The sequence below is a fragment of the Choloepus didactylus genome, chromosome 7, assembly GCF_015220235.1.
Source record: "Choloepus didactylus isolate mChoDid1 chromosome 7, mChoDid1.pri, whole genome shotgun sequence".
Taxonomy (NCBI): Eukaryota; Metazoa; Chordata; class Mammalia; order Pilosa; family Megalonychidae; genus Choloepus; species Choloepus didactylus.
Genome location: NC_051313.1, coordinates 102044350 through 102068187, shown reverse-complemented (window position 1 = coordinate 102068187; position 23838 = coordinate 102044350). Strand labels below are relative to the sequence as shown.

The following is a 23838-nucleotide window of genomic DNA, read 5'->3' as shown; positions in this document are numbered from 1 at the left end:
ATATAATCTCTCTTCTCACTAAAACTAACCTTCACATTAGGTGATAGTATATCTGTTTTGTTTTACACTATATTCCTGATAATAAAACATTAGCAACAAAACAGTAGACTGAAAATCTATTTGTGCTTTGGTTGGTCTGTTTTATACCAGTTGCCATCCCTTATTTGGTAGAACTAGTTTTTTAGTCTTCTCAGTGAAACTTTTTCAAGAATTCACATCATTTCCTAGAACAAAATTTTATGAAGATTCCTAATAATTGTAGCTTGATTCTTCACTTAGCTTTACTTGTTTTGGGTTTGTGTTTGCATTATCAGTTATAGTATTTCAGTTAACAAAGGACAGCATAGTCATATTCAATACCTGGCATGTTATGGTTGTATAATAAAAAGGAAATTAAACAGTTTGTACAGCTGTATAATATTTTGAGTCCCATAATTCCTTAAGCTTCTTTAGATAAATTTATATTTGAATCACTTTTTATGTAAAAATATACAGCTTCCACATTTTTATGTGTTTTTCCTGTCACTTTTATCACCAGTGACAGGAAAAACAAAGCATGCTAATCTGAAACAGCTAAAGATAGCATCCAACAAGAGAAAAACCTGGCAACCTCTTTCAAAGAGTAGCAGAGAGTATTTGCAATCTATGATGGAATCAGTAATAATGTGAGTATAAATTTTTTCCATTTTACCCTTTTGGTTTCTACTGATGTGTTTCCTATGAACATTATCATTCTATCTATTTTTTTTTAATTTAATTTTACTAAGATTGTTCACATACCAATTATCCAAAGATCCAAAGTGCACAATCAATTGCCCACAGTACCATCTATCACCACAGTTAATTTTTTTTTCCAATCTTTAGAACATTTTCATTACTCCAAAAAAGATATAAAGACAACAAAGAAAACTCAATTCCTCCCCTACCCCTAACCACCGCCCCCCCCCATTACTGACTCATAGTATTGATATAGTCCATTTGTTACTGTTAATGAAAGGATGTTAAAATACTGCTAACTGTAGTACATATTTCCAATAGGCATTATTTTTTTCTCTATGTACCTCTCTATTATTTACTTCTAGTTATAGTGTCATACATTTGTTCTACTTCATGAAAGAGATTTCTAATATTTGTACAATTAATCATGGACATTGTCCACCACAAGATTCACTGTTTTATACATTCCCATCTTTGAATCTCCAACTTTCCTTTTGGTTACATATGTGACTCTAAGCTTCCCATTTCCACCTCATTCACACACCATTCAGCATTGCTAGTAATTCTTAAAATAATGTGCTACCGTCACCTCTGTCCACTTCCAAACACTTAGGTTCAACCACGTTGAACATTCTGCTCATAATAAGCAACTGCCCCCCATTCTTGAGCCTCATTCTATATCCTGTTAACTTATATTTCATGTCTATGAGTTTACATATTATAATTGGTTCATATCAGGGAGACCATGCAATATTTGTCCTTACGTGTCTGACTTATTTCACTCAGTGTGGTGCCCTCAAGTTTTCTTCATCAACCCGTTTTGTGTTTTTTATTTTAGACGGTTTTGTTCCCCCCACCATACTTTATGTCCTAAGTAAACAATTAGTGGTTCCCTGTACAGTTACGTTTTCATGAATTCGCCATCATCACCACTATCTATATAAGGACTTCTCCATTTCTTCCACAAAGAAGGAGGAAGAGTCAAAGAAGGGGAGAGAAAAAAGAAGAAGAAAAAGGAAAAAAAAAAAAAACATGACAGCTAAAAAGCAACAAAAGGAAAGATAGAATTAAACTGAAGTGGAATAAAAGAATCAGGCAACGTCACCAATGCCAAGAGTCCCATACCCCTCCCTTATGTCCCCCTCTTATAGGCATATAGCTTTGGTATATTGCCTTTGTTACATTAAAGGAAGCATAATACAAAGTTTCTGTTAACTATAGTCTCTAGTTTGTGTTGATTGTATTTTTTCCCCAATACCACCCTATTTGTAACACCTGGCAAGGTTGACAATTCATTTGTTCTCCCTCATGTAAAAACATATTTGTACATTTTATCACAATTGTTGAGCACTCTAGGTTTCACTAAGTTATACAGTCCCAGTCTTTATCTTTCCTCTTTCCTTCTGGTGTCCCACATGCTCCTAACCTTCCTCTTTCAAACATAGTCAGAGTCATCTTTGTTCAGTGTACTTACATTGCTGTGCTACCATCACCCAAGTTTGTGTTCCAAACCTCTCACTCCTGTCTTTTCCTATCTGTCTGTAGTGCTCCCTTTAGTATTTCCCGTAGCACAGGTTTCTTGTACACAAACTCTCTCATTGTCAGAGAATATTTTAAACTCTCCCTCATATTTGAAGGATAGTTTTGCCGGATATAGGGTTCTTGGATGGGGGTTTTTCTCTTTCAGTATCTTAAATATATCACCCCACTTCCTTCTTGCCTCCATGGTTTCTAGCGAGAAATCCACACACAGTCTTATTAAGCTTCCTTTGTTTGTGATGGATTGCTTTTTTCTTGCTGTTTTCAGATTTCTCTGTCTTTGACGTTTGATAATCTGATTAAGTATCTTGGTGTGGGTCTATTCAGATCTATTCTGTTTGGGGTATGCTGGCTTCTTGGGTCTGTAATTTTATGTCTTTCATAAGAGATGGGAACTTGTCATTGATTATTTCCTCTATTATTGCTTTTGCATCTTTTCCCTTTTCTTCTCCTTCTGGGACACCTATGACATGTACATTCATGCACCTCATGTTGTCATTTAATTCTCTGAGACGTTGCTCATATTTTTCCCTTCTTTTCCCTATCTGTTCTTTTGTCTTGTTCTCCAGTTCATGAGTGTTTTCTTCTGCCTCTTGAGATCTGCTGTTGCATGTCTCCATTGTGTTTTTCATCTCTTGTATTGTGCCTTTCATTTCCATAATTCTTCCAGGTGTTTTTTCAAACGTTTGATTTCTACCTTATGTTCACCCAGTGTTTTCTTTATAGCCTTCATCTCTTTTGTTATATCTTCCCTAAACTCGTTGATTTGGTTTTTGATTTGATTTAGCATATTTCTTTGAAAATCTTTAATAGATTGTTTCATTAAAGTGAAACAATATCTCAACTGTATCTTGATTGAGGTGTAAATCTGTTCCTTTAATTGGGCTGTATCTTCATTTTTCTTAGTATAGATTGTAGTTTTCTGTTGTCTAGGCATCTGGTATCCTTGGTTACCCTGGTCACATTTTCCCAGACCAGTACCGGTTCAGGTCTCAGAATGGGGTTCTATTCAGGGTGTATCTTAGAGGAATGACAGACTTTCCTGTGAAGTTTCCAGTCACTTTGCTTTTCCTAACCTATCCAGCCTTTTGCTACTGACTGGTGTAAGGAGGTGTGGCCTCTTTAGTTTCTGTTTTGGCTGTTTTTCCCCAGTCTCTGGGGTCTGGTTCTGAAGAGAAAGCTGGGTCCCACCTCCTTACTCTTACGGAAGATATACCACCTAGGGAATTATCGTCTTCATTTGAATAGTCTCTCTGACTCTGTTATCTCTACCCCTGTCTGGGTCAGAGTGCTGCGAGCTGAAAATGGCCACAGCTTTCTCTTCTGAGCCTCTCAGGTTGAGAGAGAGAAAAAGGGACAGAAAGCCCCCTTTTGGAGCCAGTACGCAGCCCCCCAGTTTCACTCATTGGCCAGAGGTAACACCCAGTCTCTGGGCTCCCCCTCCCAGGACCGATAGTTCTTTAAGATCAGTCATCACTAAAAGTCTCTGTCTGCTTTTGGGGGTTTGTAGCTTGTATTCAGCAGTCCACATTTGTTAATTAAAACCCCAGTTGGAGCTCAGCTGATGTATATTCACTTGCTCAGAGAGTGCTGCTAGTTTCTACCATAGCGAGGTTTTGCTGTTCAGCCTACCATGGGGGAATGGGACTCTTGGTGCAATTCCACAGCTTTTACTTACAGATTCTAGGCTGTGATCTCAGGCATTCCTCCCAATCCAGGTTGATGTATGATGTGTGAACAGTCATGGTTGTCCCCCAGCAGTTACTCCAAATTATTTATTAGTTGTTCCAGGGAACTGACTAAATTCCACTCCTCTCTATGCTGCCATCTTGCCCCTCCCTCCAGTATTATTTATTTAAGATAATAGTTGTTTTTCTGTTTCAGAAAGATATATTAAGTGTCTTGTGATGGCATTAGCCTTCAGCAAAGAAAAAACTTCATTAACTTGAGAAACTTGAGTTCTATCAGTAAAACAAAAATCAAGTCTATCTGGTCCAATCTTCTGTTATCTGTAAAATTTCAACTTCCTTTAAGAAGAAGCTGAGTGAGGGTGCTTTAGGAAGATGCTGAGCTCAAACTGACACTTTTATGAAAGCTCCCTTGCTAGAGGTAGTACAAAGAAAATGAGAAATGATTCTGCCATGAAGGAGCTGAAATCTACTAAAAAAGTCAGACACATAATAGCTATAACACAATGTTTTAAAAGATTTATTATACCTCTTTTGGAAATGTATTTAACATAAAAGGAAAAGTGATTTTGCCTATTAGTGAGGAGATGCATGTAATGGGAATCAGAGAAAAGTACATAGATTATACTATTTATGTTTCAAACTAATGTGTATCCAATCCCTTTTTTCCCTTTTCTAGAGCAATTTTAAGTAAAAGTATTAAAGAAAATGAACAAATTCAATATCATCTCAACTGCCTGAACAAAAGGTAATATAATTTGCAATTGAAAATGGCTGAAACATAATTTAAAAAAATCTAACCTGTTCCTGTGTTGCCAAAACACATTTGTGGAATATGAAAGTTTTTTTTAAAGAGGATGAACAATTTGAATATATGTATTCTACTCCAAACTGTCCTGCATGCATTTCTGAAGTAAGTTAATAAGTTTCAGAAAATTTGAAAAGAAGAATTTGAAAATCACAAAATACCTACTTCCACAGTTCACTCTTCTGTATCAGGATTTGAAAAATACTTTGTCAACTTTAATTCTCTTCAACTTTATTTTGAACAATTTGAAGTTAACAGTTCACCACTATTACCTATGTGGCATGTATTCTGTTTTGTTTTTCTTTCACTTCAATATTGTGTTACATTATATGCACAAGCAGTAAGTATAATTTTTCAACGTATTATTCCTCTTCATCTTATGGCAGATATCAAATGGAACTTTCTTTTCATGTGTTTTTAAAAGTCACACCTCTGCCAATGATTTTCAGTGATAAAGTCTCCCTAATAATTATACAGTTTTTTCTTTTCATAAAAGAATGTTCTACATCTCAGTTTGAGGTTTGACTATAACTGTGTATGACTTCCCTTCTTGGGAAGTCCTTTGAGCTTTCAGAAATAATCTGTTTATTGTTTCCTTAAGCATAATTTTCAACCCATGGAAGCAAAATAGAAAGGGTGGAATGAGGTGAGTGGTTGTTGAGAGAGACTGAAGAAAGTCTGTCAGAAGAAGGCTTGTAGATTGTTAAAAGAAATGGCAACCTAATACTAAAGAAGAGTGATTAAACATCTAATAAATACACTAATACAAACATACAAAGATAACTATTCAAAGTCTTTTTAATATAGGAAAAATAGTCATGTTTAGTGTATGAGTGAGAGTATTACAGTACATAGTAGATGCTGTTCACAATGATCACCGTGGGTCATCAAGAAAGGAGTTAAATTTTGTCAATATATAGGCAGTCTCTTCACTGTGTAGCAGCATGGGGATATATATTTCAAGGACTGCCAGTTGAATACTCCTTTTTACTTTCAAAACTAGTTTTCTTTAGTTTTTAAAGGAACAATATCCGAGATAATTTCCCTTCTGAGATAGCAGAGTATAGCATTAGCAAATTGAATCTAATTGTAATTCGGAATGTATTTTCTTACAGCAACATTTCTAGAAGTAAATTTGGACCACTTGTTCTTAAAGATACACCATGAATAAAAATGGCCCATAATGAGTTATATTTGGGTGCAATAGCATATTACAAGCCCTGCTTTTAATAACCTTATTTTATTTTGTTTAACCTAGCATCTGTCAAATTGATTTTTACCACAAAATCTCTTTCATACAGTGATTTCATCTCTACTTCTACCTGCATGTTGGCTTCATTCTTTTAAATCAGTTGTCCTCACTAGGTTAGAGCTGTAATCATAGGCAGTTCCACATTTATATCTTTTCAGCCTTGTGAAAAAGAAAAAAAAACGTTCTTTCCCTCAGCTTCATTTAGAAAATTCTAAGATATGAACTCTGATCAGCCCAACTCAGATGATGCACTTATCCTTAGATTGATTTTGTGGCAAAAGCTACCATGATTGATATAAACTGAATCATATCGCTATCCCCATGACTAGATAGACAGGATGATAGAAAATTGTTTGCCACTGTAGTTTCTGGAGGAATTTGCCTTGGGAAAGTCTCCCTTATAGAAACATTGTTATAAATGGTGATTAAGTTTTGCTTATACAGTAGGATTATTCAGGGTACATTTTGAGTTTAGTAAGGTTTTATAAGGCTCCTAGAAATCTAGCCACTATTTAGAAATTGGGAAAAGGAAATAACCCTTCAACAGAGCTGACTTACATTACAAGAAACTGTTCATCAATAGAATCTTTACTTATTTTAGTTAAGTCAAAAGTTGCCCCTAGTAGGAAGACTTAGTTTACTCAGGCTTAAATGTGATAACCTAATGATGAGTTTCTGTATAAATGAAGTTTATCTTAATGGTTTAATGAGAATTGTGATTTGTAAGGTTTGTTCTGCCCACTTTTTCCCTTTATAAAAATTAAAATACTGAATAAGATTCCGGAAAGAAATCTTTAGTTCTGCTATTGTTCATATTATCTGTAAATCTTAAGTAGTAGAACTTTTTAGAATCCAAAGCTGCTGCTATTAGGTATAAGCAACCAAATTTAGTTTTTCCTCCTTGATTTCTTCCTTGCAGAATCTTTGAAAGCTATTTCTAAAAGGTTACTTTCTACTAGTGATGTAATCAACCCAAATTTGAAGGAGAATTTTTTTAAATTTAGTACTGAATATCATATATGTTGATATTACTTTAGAGGCATGCACTTTAATTTAATCTTAGTGTTTTACCTGCCTTAAACTCTATAGCTTTCTTGGAAAGAATTAAGTTAGAATAACTGATGTCAAAGTTCCCTTATATTGGTTGCATTTCCTAAAGCAACTGAGATTTATGATCCAGGGTCACAGTTAAATGTCAAAACTGAGACTTCTAGACTAGTGCTCCATCTCATCCATCAATTCACAATAAATGATAGACTTGTATACTGTAATATTCTAGGAAATTTTGATTTTAAAATGTGTATAAATAAACGAATTTGTTGTCAAATGTGTAAAATAGAAAATTTTCTTTTAATGATGCATTATAAGTGCTCCATGAGTTAGTCCTTGTTAATAGAAGAGTGTTGTAGCACTTAGGTTTGTGAAGGCAGAAAAAAGATGAGAATACTGTTTCAAAACAAAACTAATACTATAATCATGTGTTTACTTTATCCTTAAGATTGCTGCAGCTGTGTGAAACGCTAAACGTCCCTCCCAAAAAGCAGAAAGATTTAACTAATGTGTCAAGTCTACTGAAAATGGAAAGGACACAGCACAGAGCTAATGAAGAAGGTCTGGCATTATTGCAGGTATGAAATCTTGGGCCAGATTGTTCATAAAATTCTTTTTTTCTTTTCTTTTTTTGGTCAAAACACAAACTTTGGCTGAACTGAGCCTCTAAAGTTTGAAGATATTATTTCTAATATATTAGTGCTCAAGTAAATCCTTTTCTATATCAGACTGACTACTTTAACTGAACTTCTAGTATTTTTGATGATCAAATTATGGGAAGCCACCAATAAGAGCTACAGAATTTCAAAATTTAATAGTTTTTCTGTCCTATATGCTACTCTATTGGCAAGAATAACATAATCATAATTGTTATTGTTGCTATTATCATTGTAGCTAACCTGCATTGAGGTTCTATGTTCCAGGCACTGTTCTAAGAACTTTACAGTTATATCCCTTAATTCTCACAACAAAGAGGTCTGTACTAAATTATCTTCATTTTACAAATGTGAAAAAGAGATATACTGATATTTCTAGCTATGTAGCCTTTGACAAACTACTTAAAGTTGTTATGCAAACACAGCCTGACTTCAGAGACTGATTCTAAATCATTATGCTGAATTACATCCTGTAGAAGATAATGGGGAATAACATGATTTTACCTCAAGCTTTTAATTAGTGAATACCTCAACAATTGGAAAAAAAGCAACCTTCAGGGGCTTATTAAATAATTATAAAAACTTAAACAGATTGAACTATAACCTTTAGACATTTTGAAATAGTTTGTAGATGTGGTGCTTAGGCCTTTGTTAGCAATTCGGTAAGTACAGCATAGTAGTATTTTATGCAAGGAATGCATCCCCAAGGATTTATAATAATTCAGAATTCACAAATAATTCATTCCAGTTGTCCCAAAGGATAGAGAATAAAGTTGGAGGGATAGGTGTTCTAAGCAACAAATCTACATGTATTGTAAATTAATGCTGTGGTATTTTGGATGGTTGTCTTCCTTTCTTAAAGCATTATATATATATATTATTTCTATCCCAATATTATTACTTTTCACGGGCATATTTTCAGTACTGGCACTAGCGTCACTACTTAATGAACACTTTGATGACTTCCATACAGGTTATTTTTAAAAGATTTAAAGTATAAAAATGGTAAATGTTATCTTAACATTTAATATTTCGATAAATCACTTAAAGGTATTTTGAAGTATTGAACAGTAGTAGTGTGATTCTTGTAATTCTGGGGGACTTTTCTGTTTTACAGGTAAAATTGGACCTCCAAGTGACCAAAGCATAAAAACAGTCTGTGGTTTGCTTGGCAGTCAGTTTCTTGATGTAAACCCTTGGCATCAGAGGATCATTGAAGTAGTGGTTTGTAAACTATGTCATATATGAGTTAGTTTTCTCCTATGTGCCTTACCCAAAACTGCTGCTTTTTCAAACCATTACAGCCTGGAGTTGTAACTGGCAGTGACTTTCCAAGACCTCTATCAGCTATCAGCAACAATTTCTTTGCTTCAACAACAAGTTCATTGAGTTCTTATTCAAGGTGGTGCTAGGAAAAGGGCAACGAGTTTAAAAACAAAGTCTCTGAGAGATACTAGGAAGATGGCATTGGGACTGATAAACTGTAGTTTTTAACTTCCCTGAATCTCATCATAAAAACAAAGCCATAGGATTTCAAAATTAGAGTTATCATAAGAACAAAAGAGAATATGGACCAAAATAACATTCCTACAGATGACAAAAACTTGCCAAAACATATGTTCACAAAACAGATGAATACTAACCTAATTTCTCAAGTGAGCAGAAAGAAATTCAGAAAATGATAGAAGATATTTTATCCTTATTATGTTTGACTCTTTTTCTTTTCATTGTGTTATTCATTCCCTTCTGTAGCAGGTTAACTGAGTTGCCCCCCAAAAGATAAGTCCAAGTCCTAATCCACAGAACTTGTGAATATGACCTTATTTGGAAAAACAGTCTTTGCAAATATAACTGAGTTAAGGATCTTGAGGTAAGAGCATCCTGTATTATTCAGGTGGACCATGAGTCCAATGAGAAGTGTCCTAATAAGTTAGAAAAGAAGAAAAGACGAAGAGAAAAAGGCCATTGAAGACAAAAGCAGCAGTTAGTGTGATGTAGCCACAAGGAATGCCAACAGCCATTATGAGAGGCAAGGAAAGATTCTTCCCCAGAGCTTTCAGATGGAAACATGGTCCTGCCCACACTTTGATTTCTGAATTCTGCCCTCCAAAATTGTGAGGGAATAAATGTTTTGCTTTTGAGTCACCAAGTTTGTGTTAATATGTTGCAGCAGCCATAGGAAACTAATAGCTGTGATTTACATTATATTTCTATTGAACAACGCTCTCTAGATCCAATAACCAATACATAGGAAATGCAGGACTGAAGAACAGGATAAACTTCACCAGGGGATACAGTCTGCAGAATTCAGGCTGGGGAATTTTACAGAACAAATTAATTTGTTTCTTCTTCAAATAAATTGCAAGAAGCAAAAACAGAGTGGAAAACTATAGATGAAAAGAGACTTAAAAGACGTCAGCTAGGCACAACCAGTTAGGAACCTGATTGAAACAAACTGTTGCAAAAATTTTCCAATTTATCTCTAAATTGGAAATGTAAACACTAAGTAGATTGTATACTAAGGAATTTAAACTGTGATAATAATATTGTGGTCATTTTTTTTTAAAGTCCTTTAGAGTTATATTCAGAAATATTTATGGAAAAAAATGATAGGTTGTCTAAGATGTGCTTCAAAATAATATAGGGGATACAGAAGTAGGTGGAGATAAAAATGATACAAGATGGCCTTAAGTTGATAATTGAAGCTGGATGATAAGTATGTGAGGGTTTATTATACCATTTCTCTAGTTGTACATGGGTTTGAAATTTTCCATAATAAAAACTTAAAAAGTCTCTATCTTCATGGAATTGATATTCTAGTGAGTGGAATTCACAGTCACAAAGTCTTTGGTGCACAAAAATCAGCAAACTTTTCCTATAAAAGGCCAGACAATATTTTAGGCTTTGTGAACCACATGTGGTCTTTGTTGGATTTCTTTGTTTTGTTCTTTAGCAATCCTTTAAAAATGTAAAGACCATTGATAGCTCTTGGACCTGTTCAAAAACCAACCAGGGGCAGTTTGACAACCTCTGCATGTACCTTTTTCTTTTTTTTCTTTTCGTTTTTTTTCTTTTTTTATTTAAAGGATCTCTGGAAGCCATATTTCTTGAAGAAAGTTACTGTAATTGCCAGCAGCAATTTTGCTTCCAGTATTTGGAGAATTAATGCAGCATCAACAGTGTTGCTGATTGTATTTAAGAGTTATTTCTTCTGTATGACTTATTCACTTGTTTCCTTATCCACAGAGACATTTGTAACATTGACCTGTGGCTAGGACTACATTTGAAAGCATTGTAATACTTAACACCTTTCTGGAACCTGGAAACTGGTTAATTCTGTGATTGGCTTAGAATCAGCACATCCTTGATTGCCCCATGCACATTTCATGCATTTATTTTCTCTTTGTCTTTCCCTATCAATTATATATTCCTTTAGTGGGAAAACTATCATTCTTTTCTTACTAATACATCCTGCCCTAATGTCCAGCATTGCTGTTGGTAAATGAAAATAGCAGGTACTCAAATGTTCCTAAATAAATGGGAAAAAAAATTAAAGTTAGGAGTTTCTTTGCTATACACTGTTACATATTGTTTAAGGAAGGCTGCTCTATTTTCTGTAATGAATCCTTGGACCCTGATAGATTCACAATAGGGTCATCCAGAATCTCTGACACTACCAGCTTTGTAAATTTTTGACAAAACATTCATGTACATGGGGTTTATCTTCTTGTTCTAGAGAAATTACGTTTTTTAAAATAAATTATTACATCAGGAAACTGGCTTCCTGGGAAATCTGTTTTTTAAGAGAACAAAAAAGTTCAGTAGTATCTTCTAGAAGTGTTTTAATATATGAAACATTTTTAAGTGTGTATATTTTAATATATTCCTTAGGGTTAGAACTATTTAATTTAAAACATTTATTTTCTTTTTCTGACTCAGGAAGAAATAGATAAAATAGTGGAGACCACAGAGTCAATGACTGGGAATATTCAAAGCCTCAAAAGCAAACTTCAGGTTCTGACAAGTGAAGTGGATGAAGAGGAAGAGAAGGTGAAAAAGGTAATTGTTTAAAAATGTATTGCTAGACATCCCATGCCATTAACAAAAGTAGTCCCCAAATACCTAGGTCCCTACCTGATGCTTTATAAAAGATGCACTCACTAAGTTTTATCTTTCAGAAACTTAAATCCACCAGAGTGCCAGACAAGTCCTAAAACCCAGAGGTAACCACCTCTTTAAGATCAACTATCAGATGCTGCCCCCCTTCCCCTTATTGTCGACACTCCCTGTTAATATGAACAAGTTAGGGTGCTCATTGCCTAGATAACCCTAGAGATGGAGAAAGGAGTGAGAGGAAGGAATAGCAACAAACAAGATAAGATTTGTTCTAGTTTGCTAATGCTGCTGGAATGCAAAACACCAGGGATGGATTGGCTTTTATAAAAGGGGGGTTTATTTGGTTACACAGTTACAGTCTTAAGGCCATAAAGTGTCCAAGGTAACACATCAGCAGTCAGGTACCTTCACTGGAGAATGGCCAATGGTGTCTGGAAAACCTCTGTTAGCTGGGAAGGCACATGGCTGGTGTCTGCTCGAAAGTTGTGGTTTCAAAATGGCTTTCTCCCAGGACGTTCCTCTCTAGGCTGCAGTTCCTCAAAAATGTCAGTCTTAGTTGCACTTGGGATATTTGTCCTCTCTCAGCTTCTCCGGAGCAAGAGTCTGCTTTCAACAACTGTGTTCAAACTGTCTCTCATCTGCAGCTCCTGTGCTTTCTTCCAAGTGTCCCTCTTGGCTGTAGCTCTTCGTCAAAATGCACTCACAGCTGCACTGAGTTCCTTCTGTTTGTCAGCTCATTTATATGGCTCCAGTGATTGAATTTAGACCCACGCTGAATGGGTGGGGTTATACCTCCATGGAAATTATCCAATCAGAGTCATCACCCACAGTTGGGTGGGGCACATCTGCATGGGAATACTCAAAGAATTCCAATCTGATTAGCACTGAAATGTTTGCCCCACAAGATTGCATCAAAGAATATGGCTTTTTCTGGGGGACATAATACATTCAAACTGGCACATTCTACCCCCTGGACCCTGGAAAAACATATTTGTTCCAAATACAAAATACATTCATCCCATCACAATATCACAGAAACTTAACTCATTTCAGTAACAATAGTTAAGTACAAGATCCCATCAAAATCAGTTATAGACGTGGTCAGTCCTAAGGCATAATTCTCCTTTAGCTGTGGATCTGTGAACTTAAAACAAGTTATGTGCTTCCAATATACAAACGAGGGACATTCATAGGATAAACATTCCCATTGCCATAAGGAGAAACAGTAAGGAAAACAGGGTTAACAGGACCAAAACAGTTCCTAAAATCTGCAGGACAAACTCCATTAGATTTCAAAGTCTGAGAGTCATTTACAGAAAGACGTTGCATCCTTGGGGTTTGAGAGAGCAGGAGTCTAACCCGTCCTAAGGGCCTTTTCAGCAGCCCTTTCCTCTCCAAACGCTGGGGTGAGTTCTCCAACATATCCACACACTGGGGAGACCACTTTCTTGGCCCCACCCTCAAACATTGGGGCAGCACCCAAATTCCCTTCCATCTCCAGGGCACACGCTCAACCCCTTCAGAACAGTGGGGTGGCAGCCAGGCTCTCCCCAATTCCCTGGGAATGTGTTCCACCCTCTTTGGGGCCTGGGGTGGGAAAACTCTTCTGGAGCATCGAGGTGGAATGCCCACCATCGACCTCCAGGGCAAACTCACCCTTTCCTTGTGTGTGGGCCACTCCGCTCTCCCAACCCAAGGCCTCTTGACTCCAGACCTCAACCTCCATGGCTCTGTCTTGAAAGAAATTTTTCCTTCAATTTGTTCCTTGTCTGTCTCCTCCAGTCCACACCAGCAGCATCTCTGTCTATAAAGTTCTCACAAATATTCTGTTGGCTTCGCATGAGGCACACGGGTTAACGCTGTCAGACAATAGAACTCTCCACAAATCCTTTCTGGATAACTCCATTTCCAATATTGGCTTGTACTGAAATGGTGGTCGGGTTCCATGTTTGGTTAAATCTTAATGTGGGGCTGTAATTTCTGGGATTCCAACCCCTGGAAGCCTGTAATTTTCCAAACCATCAGCTTCTGGTTTCTTTGAACCCAAGAGTTGAGTTCTAAATTTATCTCTCTCCGCTCGCATTTTACCATAAGCTGCAAGGAGAAGCCAGGTTACATCCTCCACACGTAGTCTGGAGATCTCCTCAGCTATGTATTCCAGGTTGTCACTTTCAAATTCTTCCTTCCATCTGACAACAGGACTCAATTTTGCCAAATTCTCTGCCACTTTAAAACAAGGATTACCTCTCTTCCAGTTTGCAACAACACATTCATCATTTCTGTTCAAGTCCTCATCAGAAGTATCTTTAGAGTCCATATTTCCACAAACAGTCTCTTCAAAGCAGTTTAGGCTTTTGCTATCAAACTCCTCACAGTTCTTCCAGAATCTTCCCCTTATCCATTTAAAAAGCCTTTCCAGCATGTTTGGTATTTGCAAACTCAGCAGCAAAATCACCCCACTTCTCTGGTACCAAAATCCATGGAAATTATCTTATCAGAGTCATCACCCACAGTTGAGTGGGGCACATCTCCATGGGAACACTCAAAGAATTCCAATGTAATCAGCACTAAAATGTCTGCCCCACAAGATTGCATCAAAGAATATGGCTTTTTCTGGGGGACATCATACATTCAAACTGGCACAAGATTGAACAAAGATCTATGAATACTGAAACTTTCTATAATTTTATATATATTTTTGGATGCTAGGGTGTTGGAATCGCTGGAAGGAGGTAAATGACATGGTGGAAGTGTAGCCTATAGCATCCCTTGGGATTTGCTCCATAGCTGCTTGTTGAATTGTGCCTTGAAGGTCTTCACCTTTCTGTATATATGTTATTGCATATTAAGGAAAGAACTGAAATTGTGGAACTGTAACCCATGACAGTTTTTGAAATTGCCTATAAGAGTGCTTGTTGAGCTGTACATTGACAGACGACACCTTTCTGTATGTAAGTTACATATTTGACAATAATGAAAATGGCTGAAGTTGTGGAACTGTGACCCATGACATTCTTTGCAATTTGCTCTCTATTTGTGAAATTGTACATCAAAAGTTATCACTGTTACTTATATATGTTAAAGTTCACAATAAAAAAAAAAGGAAAGAGATGTATTGCTAGAATGCTAAAGGTAGTACAATATGAAAGAAAAGGACACTAGACAGTGGTTCAAATTAGCATAAAGAAATAAGTATCTCTGGTAAGGTAATCTTTTAGGTAATTATAAATGTGAATACTATTGTATATTTTGGTATATAATTCCACTTCTTACGGATGCTACCAAAAAAAAGGTGGCAGGATGGAAGGTTATAGAAACAGTGTATGTGTATGCTATGAAAGTCAAGTTAGTATCTAATTATATATGATTGTTATATATATATAGGATGTTGAATTTTAAGAAGAAAGTCCTGTTTTACCAGTAGGGACTTTAAATGTGTGAGGATTAAACTCTAGTGAAAAGACAGAGATTGGTAGAATGAATAAAACAGTATGATCCAACTCTACACTGCTTACAAGAGACTCACCTGAAATTCAAAACCGTAAGTAGGTTGAGAGTGAAAGGATGGGGTCATTTCATCAAGAAGATGAATTATAAATATATATGCACCTAACAATTATAAATATATATGCACCTAACAGCAGAGCCCCAAAATATATGAAGCAAATATTGAAAGACATAAAGGGAGAAATGAATGACTCTACATTAATAATAGAAACTTTAACACACCACTTCAATAATGAGTACAACATCTAGACAGAAGATTAATAAGGAAATAATAGATTTGAATGACACTGTAAACCAATAAGACCTAACACATATATAGAACACTTCACACAAGAGCAACAGAATATACACATTCTTCTCAAATGCACATGGATCATTTTCCAGGACAGACCATATGTTAGTTAACAAAACAAGTATCAGTAAATTCAAAAATTTTGAAATCATGCAATGAATGTTCTCCAACTACAACAGAAGGAAGCTAGAAATCAATAATAGAGGGAGAAAAGGAAAATTCAAAAATATGTAGAAATTAAACAATGTACTCTTAAACAACCCATGGGTTAAAGGAGATACCACAAGGGAAATTAATGAAAACAAAACATATAGAAACTTTGAGATCCAGCAGAGCCAGTGCTGGGAGGGAAATTTATAGCTCTAAATGCTTACATTAAAAAAGAAGAAAGGTTTCAAATCAGAAACCTAACCTCAAAACTGGAAGAACTGAAAAAAAAAGAACGAACTAAACCCAAGCAAGCAGAAGAAAGGAAATAAAGATTTTTTTCCAGACATAAATGAAATAGAGAATAAAAAAAAAAAAATGGAGAGAATTAACAAAACCAAAAGTTTCTGCTTTGAAAATATCACTAAAATTGACAAACCTTTAGGTAGACTGATGAAGAAAAATGAGGATGCAAATAAAATCAGAAATGAGAGGGAGCCATTGAAAATATCACTAAAATTGACAAACCTTTAGGTAGACTGATGAAGAAAAATGAGGATGCAAATAAAATCAGAAATGAGAGGGAGCCATTGCTATCAACCTCGCTGAAGCAAAAGACTATAGGAAGAGACTACGAACAGTTGTATGCCAACAAGTTAGATAACTAGATGAAATGGACAAATTCCTAGAAACGCACAGACAACCTACACTGACTCAAGAAGAAATAGATCTCAGCAAACCAGTAACAACTAAAGAGATTGAAACAGTAATAACCTCCCCACAGAGAAAAGCCCAGGACCAGATGGCTTCACAGGGGAATTTTACCAAACATTCCAAGAAGAATTAACACCAATCCTCCTCAGTCTCTTCCAAAAAAGTTGAAGAGGAGGGAACACTTCCAGATTCATTCTACGAGGCCACCATCACCCTCATACCAAAGATAGGTGATACCACAAGAAAAGAAAAATACAGAATTATGAGTTTAGATGTAAAAATCCTCAAAAAAATGCAAACCAAATCCAATATCACATTAAAAGAATTATACACCACAATCAAGTGGGATTTACTGCAGTTTTGCAGGGGTGGTTCAATATAAGAAAATTGATTAATGTAATGAATCATATTAAGAGAATAAGGGAATATAACCACATGATCATCTCAGTTGATGCAGAAGAGGCATTTGACAAAATCCAGCCCCCCTTGATAAAAAAAAAAATACTTTGAAAACTAGGAACAAAAGGAAACAAACTTTGCCAACATAATAAAGGACATATATGAGAAATCCAGACCTAACATCATACTTTTGGTAAAAGACTGAAAGCCTTCCCTATAAGATCACAAACTAGACAAGAATGTCCGCAGTCACCACTGTTGTTCAGCATTGCACCGGAAGTTCTAGACAGAGAAGTTAGGCAAGAAAAAGCAATGAAAACCTTCCAAATTGGAAAGGAAGAAGTAAAATTCCCTATTTGGAGATGACATGATCCTGTCTGTATACTGAAAATCCTGAAAAATCCACACCAAACTCCTAGAGTTATCAAATGAATTCAGCAAAGTAGCAGAGTACAAGATCAACACTCAAAAATCTGTACACAAGCATTGAACAATCCGAAGAAGAAATCAAGAATAAAATTCCATTTACAACAACAGCTAAATGAACCAATTATCTAAGAGTAACTCTAACCCAGAATGTAAAGGTCTTGTACACATAAAATTATAAAACATTGCTAAAAGATATCAAAGAAGACCTAAATCAATGGTAGGAATCAGTAGGACATTCTGTGTTTATGGATTGGAAGACTGAATTTTGTTAAGATGTCCATTCTACCTAAAGTGATTTATAGATTCAACACTATCCCAATCAAATTTCCAATAGCCTTCTTTGCAGAAATGGAAAAGTCTATCATCAAATTTAAATGGAAAGGGAAGGAGCCCCGAATAACCAAAATCATCTTGAAAAAGAAGAACGAAGTTATAGGGTTCACATTTCCCAATCTTAAAACTTATTACAAAGCCTCAGTAATCAAGGCAGCATGTTACTAGCACAAGGACAGACATATAGACCAATGGAATAAAATTGAGATCTCAGAAATCAACCCTCAAATTACAGCCAACTAATATTTGACAAGGGGGCAAGGACCACTCAATTGGTAAAGAATAGTCTCTTCAACAAACGGTACAAGGAAAACTGGATCTCCATATGCAAAAAAAAGGAAGACCCCCTACCTCACACCATATACAAAAATCATCAAGGCCTTAATATAAGAGCCAGAAGTGTAAAACTCCTAGAAGAAAATGTAGGGAAGCATCTAGGACATTTTCTTAAGCAATGCTTTTTTAGACTACGCCCCAAGCACAAGCAACAAAAGAAAAAATAGTGAAATGGGACTTTATGAAAATTTAAAACTTTTGGGCCTCAAAGCCCTTTTTCATAAAAATAGAGAACTTACACAGTGGGAGAAAATATTTGGAAACCACATATCTGATAAAGTAATATCCAGAATATATAAAGAAATCCTTCAAGCTAATGACAAAAAGTAAAACAACCCAGTTAAAAACTGGGCAAAAGAGTAGACATCTCTCCAAAGAAGTTATACAAATGGCCAGAAATTACATGAAAAGATGCTCATTATTAGCCATTAGGGAAATGCAAATCTAAACCATGAGATACCATTTCACACCCACTAGAATGGCTACTATTAAAAAAAAAAAAAAAAAAATTACAAGTGTTGGAAAGTGGTGGTTTGGAGCTCTGTGTGCCCCTAGAAAAACATGTTCTCAAACTTAATCCATTACTGTGGGTGTGAACCTATTGTAAGTAGGACCTTTTGATGAAGTTACTTCAGTTAAGGTGTGGTGTAGCCCAATCAGGAGAGGTCTTAGTCCTTTCACTGCAGTCCTTTATAAGTGGAATGAAATTCTTACAGGGAAAGAGAGAGCCACAGAGGGAACAACCAAAGGCTGAACATCAACAGAACCCAGAAAGAAAGGAGAGACCAAGAGATACTGCTATATGCCTTGCCATATGACAAGCTAAGGAGCAAGGATTGTCAGCAGTCAGCCCCAGAAGCCACAATCTTTGGGGAAAAAGCATCACGTCCTTGATTTGGACTTTATTCTTAACCTCAAAACTGTGAGCCATTAAATGATGTATTTCTTGGTATTTGCTTGAGCAGCCAAGGAAACTAAAACAGAGAAGATAATAGGAACACTCATTCATTGCAGGTGGGAATGTAAAATGGTGCAGCCACTATGAAAGACAGTCTGGCAGTTCCTCAGAAAGTTAAGTATATCCTACTTCTTGGTATATACGCTCAAGAATTGAAAGCAGGGACTCAAACAGATATTTACACACCAATGTTCATAGCGGCATTATTCACAATTGCCAAAAGATGGAAACAACCCAAGGGTTATCAGCTGTTGGATGGATAAACAATATGTTGTATATACACATGATAGAATATTATTCAGCCTTAAAAAGGAATGAAGTTTTGACAAATGTGAAAATATGGATGAACTTGAAGACATGTTGAGTGACATAAGCCACACACAATAGGACAAATATGTAATCTCACTAATATGAAATAATTAAGAGTAAGCAAATTCAGAGTCAGAATCTTGAATGTAGGTCAGGGGATGAGGTGGAGTAGGAAATAGGAAGTTAATGCTTAAAGCGTATGGAGTTTCTATTTTAATCGTGGAAAAGTTTTGGTAATGGATAATGGTGATGGTAGCACAACAGTATGAATGTAATCAACAGCGCTAAATTATAAATTTGAATGTGGTTAAAAGGGGAAATTTTAAGTTGTCTATGTTACTAGAATAAAAATTTGAAGAAAAAAAAAAAAATCCATGGGATGGTACAACACAAAACAGTGAACCCAAAGGTAAAGCATGGGCTATAGTTAATCATACAATTATAAAAATGTGCTTTCATCAATTGTAACAAATGTACCACACAAATGAAAGATGTTAGTAGTAGGGTGGTATAGGGGACCCTGTATTTTATGCTTGGTTTTCTGTAAACCCACTACTTCTCTAATAAACAAATAAATAAATAAAATGTATTGATGGAATCTGGATATTATATTTAATGCATAAATCCTACCAAGACTACTATTGAGTATAATAAATTAATAAAATCAGCTTTTTAAATAATCTGTACCTTTCTTTTCCTGCTTTAGATATTTCAGATGGATGGTAGTGAGGTACTCTCTCTTCCAGAACTTTCTCAGAACAGTCTCAAAGCACCAATACTTCAGGTAAGTACTCATTTACTATATTAACTATATCAACAGTTATACATTGTCTATGTATAAACATGTTGTATCATATTCTTATTCCTTTCTTTAAACAAATGGAATCTATTCCTTTTCTCATTTAACAGTATAGTTTGAACATCTTTCCTTCCTTGTCAGTTTATGGAGATCTGTCACATCCTTGTTAGTAGCTATATAACATTCCATTGTATGGCTATATTGTAATATAATTTATGAATTACTAGTGGAAATAAATAATTTTTGCTATTACAGATAATACTGATGAGTATACTCATGTTGATATATGTTTATATGTTTGTGTAGCAGTAACTGTAGGATACATTTCTGGAAGTAAATTTTGATAGTTGCTTTTGTTTATTCTAACAATGGCCTATAAATCTTCATAATTTTATAAAATGGCACTATGTCTTATTATACGAGACTCTACACTGATAACTATCTGTCTTCTAAGGACCACAGTAGAAATTATAGTATAAATGTTTATCTTGGTGGAAAGTTTTTATGGTTTCTCAAAGAATAATTTAAAATTTTCTGATCTGTAATCCACCAGGGGTGAGAAGAGTGGGAATGGGTGGAGGGAAAGTATGGTGAAATAGATTTGAAAGGAGACTGGCCATGAGTTTACGATTATTGAAGTTGGGTGAGGGGTACATGAGATTTTTTATACCATTTTCTCTGAATTATATACATTTGACCGTTTCCATTATAAAAGGTTAAAAACAAATTATACTATTTTACCCACAGAAAGAAATTTTGATGCTAATCCCAAACCAGAACGCTCTTCTAAAGGACTTGGATGTTCTTCATAATTCATCCCAGATGAAGGATATGTTCACTTTCATTGAAGAAGCCTACAAGAGACTTGATGCCTCTTAAGTTTTTATAGGAGATTGTTTTATATTAATTTAAAGCTTGTGAATTTATATAGCTGTTAGCCTACCATGATACTTCAGAGGCTGAGGCTTCTGTGGGAATTATTATCCCTTAATAATTACATGTACTCTAAAATTAGCCTGTGCAGATCTGCTATAAGCATCTAGTATAGTCCTGGAGACTCTGTTTTAGCAACTGGCAAGCCTGGAAAAATCACATTTATTATTTGCTACATCTCTGGTTGTTTGCCTGGAACCATTAAATAAGAACCACCACAGTCCATTAGTTAATAGTGGCTGAATGGAGGTCATTTATTGCTTAGTGCAGATAAAATATGCTACAAGTTAATATATGTAGTCTTTGTGTGGTACCTAGTACCTAGTTTGCTATCGTTAATAGCATTTACCTGGTCTCTTGCAGTTTGTATCTGGTCAACTAGATCCTGAGAAACCCCCAAATGCCTTTACTCTTTTACAGAACTCCCTAGTCTTTTTGTGAAGTAGTTAAGATTTGCCAGGTGCCTTTAACTGTGAAGGTAGCATCAACATTTTATTTCTTTGGCTGAATTAGTGAATAGATATTGAATATTTATTTTCCACTGTGATCAAAGCATGTTTTTTTTTTTTTCAGAAAACTATTAAAAAGAAATTCCTAAGCAAGTTTATTCTCTTTAGTGACCCCTTTAAACAAAGACCAAACAAAAGAACCTTTCTTTCTAAAACATTTTTTTCCTCACTGTGGTAAACGTATGTATATATGTGACTAAATTATCACTACTATATGGAGAAATCATTTCTAACCAACTACAGTCTGTAGCATGAGTTACTTTTATCTATTTGTGAAATAAAATCACTAAAATTTCATTATTTTTCTGTCTAACCTAGATTATTTTGTCAGTTAATTTAGAAGATTACATAATTCTCTCAATACCCTCCAGGCAAAGTTCACTAGAAACACACCTGTAGCTAAAAAGGTGTGTTTGTGTTTTTGTTTAATGCTCATTGCAACAAAAGATACCGCATGCCATGAGTTGGCCCAGTAAAGAGTCAAAAGCAATATCCTTTTAGGAAATAATGGCAAAGGGTTTGGGAGAAAAAGAAAGTCTTCAGGAAAGCAAATCTGCAATGTAGCAGTAAAAAAAAAAAAAAATTGTGATGTGAATGGTTTGGACTGCCTACTACATGCCAGACAAAGCAACTAAAAGAACTTTACAAAATGTCTTAAAACTGTAAAACCTTTTACTTAGAAACTTAAAGCTTCATGTTTTTGGAGTGACTAGTAGAGCTTCAACTCATTGATTTTTTTCTATATATATATATCATGATGTTTATAACAGCTTTGGGGAGGTATTTCCCCAAACCTTTATTTGAATAAAGGTTACTTGAAATAACCTTTATTTCAAGGTTACAGTGAACACGTACTGTTTCTCTCAGAATATCTGTTTAACATACTTTTAAAAGTCAACTGGAAATTTGATTTATCATTGTTGAATGATTAGTTCCTCACTATGCATGAACTGGTGTAACTTATAGCTTTGAAAAGTATATGATCTGGTCTGGGAGGGAGGGGTACGGGATTCTTGGTAGTGGTGTTGACTGACCTTATTGCTGTATTTTATTTTATTTTTACTTTTACTTTTATCCTTTAATGAACATGTGTAAGTGCTAACTGTGGAGACGAATACAAAACCATATGATGATACTGTAAAACAGTTTATGGTACACTGTGGATGACTGTATGGTATTTGAATATATCCCTATAAAATTGCAGGGGGAAAAAATAAACAAAGCGACACAAGTGCTGGAGAGAACTTGCAGAGAGATGTATGTATTCACTATTGGTGGGGATGTGGAATGGTGTAGCCTACCTGGAGGACAGTATAGTGGTCCCACAAGAAGCTAGGCATGTGGAGGTTTCAAAGTGTTGCAGCCTCGGTATGGGGTATATACTTGGAAGATCAGAGCAGGGACATGAATGGACATTTACGCACCAGTATATATGGTGGCAGTATTCACTATTTGCAATAGGCGGAGGTGGCCTAAGAGTACACTGACTTATGAACAGAATGAGCTGTAGTGTATGCATACAGTAGAAAATTGAGCAGCTATAAGAAGAAATGAAGCTGTGAGACATGCAACTAGGTGAATGGATCTTGAGTACAGCATTTTGAATGAAGCACACCAGAAACAAGAGGACAAACATAATGCTTCACTAATATGGACTAACTATAATGTGTAAACTCTGAGAACTGAATCTTAGAGCATAGCTGATCAGGGAAATGCTTATTGTAAAGGTCTCTAGATTGTAAGCTCTTACAGCAGTCACATCTGTTCCTGAGTGGTAATGGTTATCTGTAAATCCTGAGATGCTGAGCTCCTTGTGTTTAACCTGGTTGGTCTCTGGAACTTTGGGTATCTGTGTGACACATGAGACTTGGAGCTAGAACTTGGCAGCTATGAATGTCAATATTTCCCTTATGGCAACTGTTGAAAGAGCTGAAAAGAATTCAGACTTTAATTAGAGATATGAATGAACAGGATCTGGCAAATCAGGTCCAAGAGTAAAGGACGATACTGACTGGGTTTTAAAACTGCAACTTAACGTGTGAGACCAAGGGAGGAGATGTTTATCTGATGCAAGATCTATATTTTCTGTAGCTCACTAGATAATCTAGTTTGTACGATCAGTTTGAACACCATAGATGCAGGGAGCGGTGAATGGGAAGTGGGATTTGGTGAGTTTGTACAGGCTGGGTGAAATCCCAACACATCCCAGAGTGATAATGGGCAGAAAGTGTAAGTGTATTTGTGGAGCCTCCCGAGGAGCTGGGGAGAAATGCGGGAGTGTTGGACATCCCCACCTGTGGACTTTGCCACCTGGATTATTGCTGATTTTCCCACAAACATTGAGGAC

The 23838-nt window shown here is 35.7% G+C and overlaps 1 protein-coding gene across 1 annotated transcript in view; it reads left to right on the top strand.

The window, feature by feature from the left end:
- Positions 1-22617, top strand: part of CENPQ (centromere protein Q) — a 28264-nt gene extending 5647 nt beyond the window's left edge. Inside the window, exons 4-9 of the mRNA XM_037844536.1 lie at positions 539-665; positions 4624-4692; positions 7503-7632; positions 11650-11769; positions 19957-20034; positions 20797-22617. Of these exons, the coding sequence (XP_037700464.1) occupies positions 539-665; positions 4624-4692; positions 7503-7632; positions 11650-11769; positions 19957-20034; positions 20797-20928 (656 nt within the window). The 3' untranslated portion in view covers positions 20929-22617. The remainder of the gene's footprint in view (positions 1-538; positions 666-4623; positions 4693-7502; positions 7633-11649; positions 11770-19956; positions 20035-20796) is intronic.
- Positions 22618-23838: the final 1221 nt, after the last annotated feature.